General features: G+C 46.4%; 1 protein-coding gene across 3 annotated transcripts in view; it reads right to left on the bottom strand.

Moving 5' to 3' along the window:
* Positions 1-5,170: 5,170 nt before the first annotated feature.
* SecS (Sec synthetase) overlaps positions 5,171-10,612 on the bottom strand; it is a 203,652-nt gene continuing 198,210 nt past the window's right edge. For all 3 annotated transcript variants that reach the window (XM_080268681.1, XM_080268682.1, XM_080268683.1), the window contains one exon: positions 5,171-5,468. In XM_080268681.1, coding sequence (XP_080124807.1) covers positions 5,221-5,468 — 248 coding nt within the window. In that variant the 3' untranslated portion in view covers positions 5,171-5,220. The remainder of the gene's footprint in view (positions 5,469-10,612) is intronic.

Below are 10,612 nucleotides of genomic sequence, written 5' to 3'. Positions count from 1 at the left end.
CAGGAGGAGCTTACGGAGGGGCAGACAGAGCACAAACCGACCCCAGGCGACAGGGACATGTCCGACCAGGCCGCGCACCCCTATGACCCGGAACTCGCCTGACGCCACCATAGCAGGAAAAGGAGACTACCTTGTGGGCGAGCTGACCCTCAACAGGACTGGGGTGGAGCTATTACTCTAGCTCCAGGCAGCACCCCAGCAATGGCCGGTAGCCGCACCCTTTTCAAGACGGCCTGCAGCCGCTCACCCCTTCTTCAGGAGACAGCTGGCAGCTGCTCCCACCTTTGTCAGGAGACGGCCAGTAGCTGCTCCGAAGGTGCCCTTGAGACGGCCAGTAGCTGCTCACCCCTCCTTCAGGAGACGGCCGGTAGCTGCTCCCGCCTTCATTAGGAGATGGCCGGTAGCCGCTCACCCCTCCCCCAGGAGACGGCCGGTAGCCGCTCACCCCTCCCTCAGGAGACGGCTGGTAGCCACTCCCGCCTTCATCAGGAGACGGCCGGTAGCCGCTCCGAAGGTGCCCCTGAGACGGTCGGCAGCCGCTCACCCCTCCTTCAAGAGACGGCCGGTAGCCAGTCCCGCCTTTGTCCGGAGAAGGCCGGTAGCCAGTCCCGCCTTTGTCTGGAGAAGGCCGGTAGCCACTCCGAAGGTGCCCCTGAGACGGCCAGTAGCCGCTCCCCTACACGGGCCACGGCCAGTAGCTGGGCCCTAGCTACGGCCGGAAGCCACACCCCTAAAAGGTCACGGCCAGCAGCCGGGCCCTACAGCAGGAGACGGCCAGCAGCTGCTCCTCCGTCAGGTGCTGCCACACCCCCATGACGTGACATCCTCCAGGAGGAAGGTCCCAGTCCCAAGGACCTGTGGAGAGGCCCTGTGCTATCCCCAAGGTTGTACTCCACCCAGCCGGCTCCAGAGGGACCCTACCTGACGGACTCCAACAACGACTGACGCCGCAGCTCACTCCTGACGGCGTCCCCGACGGCTTGAGGCCGCAGCCACCAGGCCCTCAAGACCGCCCCCAGGACTCCCAGGGTGAGATTTCTCCCCACCCTGACACAGACAACCCTCGTCCTCCATCAGGCTCCTAAGTGAGCGCTTTGAGGCTGTTCGGCCCCAGCCCTGAGGGCCGCACTCCAACTCCCAGCCCTGGCAGTGCAGGGCCCTTCACCGCCCCCAGCCCCGGACGAGAGAGGACGCCCCTACGAGTGATCCCGTGGCTGCTGGATACAGAGGCCACAGGCGGGATTTAGCCTCCATCAGGAGTCGGGCTGAGAGTCCTCCCGCCGCCCCCCACTAACCACGCCGCCGCCCCACCGACAGTGAGTGACGGTGAAGAGTGCAATGACAGTGTGATAGTGACTGGAATATTTGGCAGTGTATTATCCATGAGAACGTAAGTCCAAGGCCTAGTAATGTATAATACTTGTGATTTGGGCAAACAGTGACATAGTGAGAGTAAGAAGAGAGATCTAATAAGAGTGCGGTGATTTCAGTCAACATCAGACTCGGCCTTCATAGTGTAATTCCTCTGCTCTGCAAGACCAGTGAAATAATTGCCCAGCCTAAATACAGTTTATATTTCTCTCCAAGTGACAGTGATCTATTCCCCTGCCTGAAATACTACAAACACTATTTGTTGTGCCATTCAACTGCTATCTGAACTATTGTCTAAATAATATCCTTTGCAATACTACGATGCTAGTACATGACTCATAATTAGCCAGATTCCTGTTGTTGTGACATCTACCTGTTCCACATATAGAATTAGTCAATACACATGTAAGGTTGTCACCTTGAGTTTTTGTGTCCTGTCTCTCTCTTATTTGTCTAAGCTCCGGTCTAGAAAGGGAACCCAGCTGCACACTAGGCGTTCAAGGGATGGGAAGCTGACCCTTAAACACCTAGCGTAACACATATGGCCCTATAGAGCAAAATTATCATGAAGAAGGAGTTTCAGGGTTCAATATTCCTGCGTTATGTGGGCAGTAACTATACATATGTCTATCTATCTATCTATTTATCTATCTATCTATCTATACATATAAACATGTAAGTTTTTATTATTAATACTTTTATAAACTTCTAAAGCACTGAGTTACTGTAGAAGCCAAACCAGACCTTACCTTTCTTCCACGTATCAGCACATTGTACCCTAACCAAACAAGGGGGGTCTGCCTCTTTGTTTCACCTATAAGGCGATATACACTCCTAGTCAGTAATATTTCACCAGATGGGTCACCAAATTTTGTCTCTTCAGCTGTCTTGGCTGATTGAGTGATCCAGGTGCATTTGCCATCCAATTTGGAGAAAAGGAAAATATGCGCCTGGGATGCCTCACGCTTGCCTGATCACTGATTACGGTGATTAGTATTTAGCATTTAATACTATTTATCATCTGTGTTCAATTTGTTATGCAAATGCTGCTTGATCAATGTCTCTTTACATTTATTTCTTTTTCTAGTGCGTGAATGGGTGTGAGGACCAATCTGCACTTCTGCACCCATACCTCTGCACCTTTTTACCGAGGTGACCACACACTGCACCTCCGCACAACATTTCGCACTTCCGCACAGTGTGGATGTGCAGAAGGTGTATGGAACTTGCCCAGCACTGACAGCTTGTCTCACCTCTTCACTCCACCATGATGTTCCTTGCACCCCTTTTAGTCTTCTCTTCAACCCACACACCACCTCACATGCTGAACAGATTTCTTCTGTTAATATCTTGTACACACCTTGCACCTCCTCCATCTGCTCCAGATCATATTTACCCAATGGCTCCTCCACTTCTTTCCTATATTCTGCCTTTTTTCCATCCACTAGCAACCTTTCAATCCTCCTTGTATGGACTACTTCCTCCTGTCTTTCTCTCCTTCTATTCATGCTATTGCATTTGTACCTTGACTTGTACCACCACCAAACCTCTGCATGCTCTTGCATCCATTACATACCTTTTCATTCTTTGATCCACACCCACATAATCAATAACTGCCTTCTGCTCATTCAGTTCACCACCCACCCTTCTCATTTTTTTTTTTTTTTTTTCATATCCGATTCTGGGCATAGGCTTCACAGCCTGCTCCCAAGGCCCAGTAGTCCTCCTACATACCATACACCTCTACATGTCACCACTTTGGCGCAAACACCCACCAGCCATACTGAATACATGCTAGGGCTGTCTCACACAGGACTAGTGTATCGGTATTAGCGGGGGTATTTTTACGACATGTCGGCAGGTCTTCTGGTAGATCAGTAAAGACTGATTTTATTAAATTCAAATCATTAAACTGTTCCCTGCCCCAGCAGGGATTTGAACCTGGGTCCGGTAGGACTTCAGGCCACCTCTCTAACGACTGAGCCACTGCCTCCCCCATGCATACCTTTAGATCATTTTGTGCCGAAAAAGAGTATTGGCTATCATCAGTCCCCTCCCTGCACAAATGTCCACTAGAGCATTGCAATTCTCATTCACTTCTGCAGGCACACCCCACTCACCAACTACCCCATCCAGCTTCACATTTCTTCCTTTTCTGTTTGTATCTCCAATCAAAAACACTGACTCATTCCTGTCAAACTTTTCCATGCATGCTTCCACATTTGCCCAGATACTCTTTTCACTCAGCTCACAGGGTTTTCCATTGGCACACGCACACACACAATCACCCACATTTGTATTCCTCCTTTCAATTTTACTAGCACAAACCATGAACCAACTGGTCAATACTCTCTTATATTCTCCTTCCATCCCTTGCACACAACAGTACAGACACCCTCTTTTGCCCCCTTATTCTCACCTACTCCCACACATATACCCCATCCATACTCCTACTCTCTCAGGCACTCACCTCTCCATTTAGTCTCATGTCAATCCACATATGTCCACTTTTGTATCCTCAAGCACCTGGACAAACTCTCTCCCTTTCACCTCATCATTTGCACCCATTACATTCCAAGTTGAAATTCAAACCACGTCCTTTGTACTGTCCTTGGTCATCACCTGTTGGTCTGTCCTGGTCCGAGACATTCTGTTTGTCTTTTTACTTAGTTACTTTCCAGGGAGGGGCACTAACCCTCCACCAACCCACTTGTTTAAACTTAGGAAACACGTATTGGTTGGTTATAAGGCTACCATCCAGCATCTTATATTTCCTGGTTTACAGGAAATCATTTAGCATGCCACTCAATGTACAATTACCCTGGAATACAGTATCACTAAACTGAGTGAGTAAATGATGGGTGCCCCCACCAACTGCAAAAAATAAATAAATAAAATAATAAAACTCCACCTACACTTGAAACTTTAAAAAAATAACAACAAGAGAGGACTGTACCCATGTTTTTTTTAACATAATGTTTCTCAGATCTAAAATCCCACACCATTTGATCAGAGAAACAGATTTTTTATGATGATAAGCTAAGGATTGCCTGTTGGAAGTGAAGACTTGTTTGTGAGGACATGGATACAAGCAGCTTCAAAAGTATTTCATTCATCATTCATCATCCAATCCTACATTGCCCCATAAGGGGCGTAGGGGCCTGGGGCTAGGCAAGTTAGTCCTGATATTTAAGATGAGAGTGACCAGCCTCACTCATCCCTGAGTGGCATTACATGAGCAATAAACCTCAACCACCCCTTGGATATAAACCTTCACCAGCCCAATCCAACTGGAGCGCCATAATTACTCACTAAACCACCAGGTGCCAAAATCTAGTTACTGTATGTGGTTACCACCCAGCGTAGTAAAATAAAGTCTGTAATTGAACATGCTTCATAATACAATAAATTTAGTCAACAGTGCAGTATACCATGCAATATAACCATAACAGTATTACTGGCAGTGTACACTAAGAATCACTGGCCTACGTAACAACCATCTCACACTCATTAATCAAATTTACTAAACAATCACAATACTGTACAATATTATGAAAGACAGCATTTGAATTACTAAAGACCATATTTTAAACAAATCTAAACCAATTCTTTTAATAAACAAATCTCAACAGAGGAGAACTGCCAGAAATCAGTCAGTTTGTTTTTTCACAATCATATCCATTCTAGTTTTGCTTTGAAATGTTCAGTACTGTAGTTCAATGAGTAAAGATGAAAGTAAAAAGATACAATCCTACAATATGGCTATACAGCTATGCAACCTTATAGCTATATAGCTTAATAAGGTTTACGAAAACAGCCCCAAATATCTTGTGCGTGGAATAACCATTATTATTCATCAAGACTTCCCTCCTGCTTCTTTGCAGTTTTCTCCTGCGACGCATAATCTTCCTGCATCTTCATTTCCTCTTGTTTCTCCTCTACTTTTTTTCCCAAATTATTTGCTCTCTGCTTGAGGAACTTAATGAGACACTTCTCAAGGCGCTCTGTGAAGAGGTTAATGTCATGCTTACTCATACCAATTGCTGCGGCAGCAGTGAGATAGGGATGTGGGTAGCTGGTGGTGTGGCTTCCCCAACCTGAAAATTTAAAGAAATGCTGTACTGTTTACAGAAAAGGTGTATCCAGTCACCATTATACAAGTCCTGTACAACCAGCAGAAGAATAATACTTTATGCTAGGTGAATACCATTGGTGAGATAAGGTACCTTCAATAATATCTTACAGGGAAGTACTGAAGTAAGTTTTTTGCTGCTTTTTTTCCCCATAACTGTCAATGTTACGAAAATTACAAGTGTAAGTTGCTTCGCTTTATTGCCTCAAGTTATACATATACTGTATGTATGAAGAAATTATACTGTTAAAACAACAGTTGTTTGACAACATAATAATTTCACTGATACTTGGGAAAACATGATGGTACAACTGCTTCATGCTTTGAGGCAATCATGCCAGTCTAAACTACCTGTATTTTTGTGCATAAACATCATTTGCCAACAGCATTTAAAGCTTCAAACAAACATTAAACACTGCCAAAAATCAAACACTTTGGGATATTAGAAACACATACAGCGCCGAGAAAATAATGTATCGTATCATATAACTTACCAAGGCTCCAGCATGCTTCCATGCTTAGGCCTTGGTCACCTAATGGTGGCCCTCCATGCTGCTTGATCTCTGGCAGCCTTCCTAATGATGACCCTCCATGCTGCTCGATCTCTAGCAGCCTTCCTAATGGTGGCCATCCACGCTGTTCGATCTCTGGCAGCCTTCCTATCCAGTCCCTTATCCCTGAGGTCACACTCTATGACTTTGTTCTGCCTCTTGCAATCCTACCTCTGATGTTCACACTTCTCACCTTCCACATCCAATTGTCATCTTCCGTCCTCTCAACGTACCCAGACCACCTCAATCTACCCTTCCTCATCACAGTACCAATACATTCCAGTCCCATCCTTCCTCTCAACTCTGCAATCGCAATCCCAGCCCCAGCCCCAGCATGTCGTGAATCCAAGAACACAATACACTGTCATTTTTGTACATTTGAGCCAACGAATATCCTCTTCCTTTATTGCCCAGGTCTCACTACCATACAGCATTACACTCCTAGCACAGGTCACATGCAAAGATCCCTTAGCACGGGGGAACAGCCTTCTCAATGTTACAAAAGGCAACAACTCTCTGGACTTTTTCCACTCAGCCCTTATCCCATCCAACCCCACCTCCAGCATCTAACATGTACCCCAAATATCAAAACTCCTCCATGCACCCTTGAAACTCTCAAGCAAGATTAATCTTCTCATGCCTGACAGTCTCTACATGCTCTCACTGACACACTGCAAACATGAATCAGCATTATTAATTTCCACAGTCTACCTCTAATACCGTTACATCTCTTATGCACCCACTCATCACAAGTACTGCACAAGGCGGAGTTACTTCCCAAACCCTTGTGACAAACTACACATGGCCACACTTCCTCTGCCTTGACAGTACCACCACCAATCCTAGATATCATCAATTTTGTATTTGCATTTACTCTCAAACCCAAGCCGCAATCGTAGAGTAGTCAGCGTCTCTGTGAAGCTGCCGGCCTGTTACTTCCAGGGTTTAAATCCTGGTTAGGGTAGCTGGCATCACTCCACTCAGGTGCCCATCCTCCCTTTCTGGGTCGGCAGGTAAAATAAGTACCTATGGTAACACCTAAAGAAGGTAACTACGGCACCCTGGATGATGCAGTGGCCCTGTATCGCAGGATACTGAGTGAATAACCCACTACAGGCTCAAAGGCCTAAGTTACGGAGATGAGGACCACAGTTAAGCGCCTCATGACATCAGTCCCCATTCCATCTCTCTCATTCCATCTCTCCAATTCCTACATCTTTCTTGTCTCTTTTTCATCCTCAACAATCAACACCAAATCATCCGCATACAAAACCTTCCAGGGGAGTCTATTCCTGAAGTCATGTGAGAGAGCTTCAAGCACCATGATAAACAATATGGGGCTCAAGACTGACTCCTGATGCACACCAACATTCATGAAAAAGTCATCACCCAAATCTCCAGCCACTCTCACCTGGGTGCAAGCATCCACATATATAGCATTAACCATTCTAACCAACCACTCCATGATTCCAGGCTTTCTCACTGTCAACTTCACCACCTCCCTAAAGACTTTGTCAAAGGCCTTCTCCATATTAGCAAAAACAAAGTACACACCCCTTTTCTTCCCTATATATTTTTCCAGAAGCTGTCGAACAATGAATATGGCATCAGTTGTCCCTTTGCCTGGCATAAACCCAAACTGCATCTCATCAATATTCATTCTTTCCCTTACTGTACCTTCTAGGACTCTTTCCTTTACCTTCATTATATAGTCCATAAGTTTTATACCTCTACGATTTCCTCTTCCCAGGGCATCACCCTTACCCTTGAACACATTTTAATCACACTCTTCAGCCAGTCATCTAGGACAACACACTCATATCTAACTGAAATTATTAAATCAGTAACTAAACCCTCTCCAATACCTCCTGAGGCATTCAACATTTCAGCAGTCAACCCAGACACACCTGCCACCTTCCCCAACTGTATCCTGCCTACTGTCCTGCTCACAGTAGCAGTATCAATCAAAGGCCAAGGACCAAACACTAGATCCACGGACTCCAAATCTTCCCTGTTCCAGTCAAACTCCTCATTCAACAACCAGTTATAATGCACTCTCCAGGCATCTTTAATATCCTCACTGTCCACCACTACCTTTCCTTCGCCATTCTTCACACACTGCTCACCTATGATTTCCCTGTTTTCTCTCTTCAGTTGGTCACCCTGAATACCATATTCTTCTGTTCAAGACTATTTAGGTAACCCAGTGAAAGTCACTGAGACTCAGATTTTGCCCTGTATCTCTCCTTTCTAGCCCTAGTATGCTTAGCAGCCAAGTATTCCTCTCTGTTAACACCCTTTTCCATTCCCAGAAAAGTCTCCTTTTCTCCATAAATGTGGCTTTTACACCCTCATCCCAGCAGCACCATGTTACCTAATGTCTTGGAGGGCCCGTTGTCCATCTAAACACTGAATCAGTAACTCTCAAAAGATTGTTCCTAAGAACTGTCAAAGACGAGGGAGAGTGGCCATGTGCAGTTTGCCACAAGGGTGTGGGAAGTAATTCCATCTTGTGTGGTGTGTGTGATAAATGGGTGCATAAGAGATGTAGTGGTATCAGAGGTAGACTGCGAGATAATGCTGATTTTATGTGTACGGCGTGCCGGGGTGAGCAGGTGGAGATTGTCAGACGTGAAAGGATTGAACTTGCTGGTGAATCTCTGGAGTGTGTGGAAGAGTTTTGTTATTTGGGAGACATGTTGTGTGCTGGAGGTGGGGCTGGAGCTAGCTCTGTGGCTAGGGTGAGAAGTGGTTGGAAGAAGTTCAGGGAGCTCTTGCCTCTCCTGACATTGAGAGGGCTCTCCCTACGTGCTAAGGGGTCTTTGTATGCAGCATGTGTTAGGAGTGTAATGCTGTATGGCAGTGAGACCTGGGCAGTGAAGGAGGAAGATATGCGCCGGCTCAGGCGTACAGAAATGACAATGATTAGGTGGATGTGCAGTGCGTCCCTGCGTCCAAGGCCTGGAGGGGCTGGGTTTACAATGGAAGAGTTGAGAGGTAGGATGGGACTGGAGTGTATTGGTGTTGTGATGAGGAGAGGTAGATTGAGGTGGTTTGGACATGTGGAGAGGATGGGGGATGATAATTGGGTGAGGAGGGTGAGAAGTGTTAATATTGGGGGTGGGGTTATGAGGGGTAGACCGAGAAAGACATGGGACGAGGTCATTAAGTGTGACCTTAGGGTTAAGGGACTGAACAGGGAGGCTGCAATGGATCGTGCAGCGTGGAGAGCCGCCATTAGGTGACCAAGGCCGACGCATGCAAGCATGTTGGAGCCTTTAAAAACGAAACGAATTCTGCACTGTTAGGTAACACTTCTGCCAACAGCTCCCTGCTCATCCACGCTCTGCTCATCTCTCCCTGGAAGGCATCCCTTACTGCTTGGTTTTTCAATTTCTACATTTTCCTCCTGGGTGCATAGGTCTTCTTCACCACCCACTCCTTAACCCTTATCCGCCAGGGGTTTCCCACCATCACCCACTCTTCGACTATCTTACTTCTACGATGGAACACATTCTATCCATTTCTCCTTTCTGTGAAATCTCCATTCTAGGAGATTTCAATGTTCACCACCACCTTTGGCTCTCCTCTCCTTTCATGGATCCACCTGGCGAACAAGCCTACATCTTTTCTATCCTTAATGACCTAGAGCAGCTTGTACAGCACCCTACCCGTATCCCTGACCGCCTTGGAGAGAGCTCCAACATACTTGACCTCTTCCTCACAACTAATCCTTCTACTCACTCTGTTAATCTTTTCTCTCCGTTGGGCTCCTCCGATCACAACCTTATTACCTTAACCTGTCCTATCACTGCGGTACAGCCTGTGGACCCTCCAGGGAAACGTTGTCTATGGCATTTTGGAGCCACGGACTGGGAGGCCCTCAGGCAGTACTTCTTTGATTTTCCCTGGAATGGTTATTACTTCCATGGCCGGGAGCCATCTGAGTGTGCCTTGCGCATTACGGAGGTTATTCTCTCGGGCATGGAAGCATACATTCCTTTCTCATATCCTTTAACTAACGCAAGAAAGCCTTGGTTTAATCACGCTTGTTCTAATGCTGTCCGCAACAAGGAGAGGGCCTACAAAAGGTACCGGAGCCAACCCACCCCTGAATCACATCATCTTTACGTTTCTGCCCGGAATCGTGCTAAGTCTGTTCTTCGCTCTACTAAAAATAATTTCATCCATACTAAATGCTCTCAACTCTCCAATTCGAATTCTTCCCGCTCCTTCTGGCACCTTGCCAAAAATCTTTCTAACAACTTTACCTCATCATCCTTCCCTCCTCTTTTCTACTCTGTTGGTTCTGTAGCTATTTCTTCTACTGATAAAGCAGATCTCTTCGCACAGACTTTCTCCTCCAATTCCACCTTAGATGATTCTGGTGCTGTTCCTCCATCACTTCCCCCCTCTGACTTCCTCAAGGCTGACATTAAAATTTCTTCAGTTGATGTATTTTCTGCCATCACTGGCCTCAGTACTAACAAAGCATATGGGCCTGATGGGGTCCCTTCTGTTGTTCTCAAGAACTGTGCTTCTGTGCTTACACCCTGCC

This window comes from Coenobita brevimanus, chromosome 29 (assembly GCF_032717465.1).
Source record: "Coenobita brevimanus isolate Jiangsu-jjx chromosome 29, ASM3271746v2, whole genome shotgun sequence".
NCBI lineage: Eukaryota > Metazoa > Arthropoda > Malacostraca > Decapoda > Coenobitidae > Coenobita > Coenobita brevimanus.
This window is presented reverse-complemented; position numbering and strand designations above follow the sequence as displayed.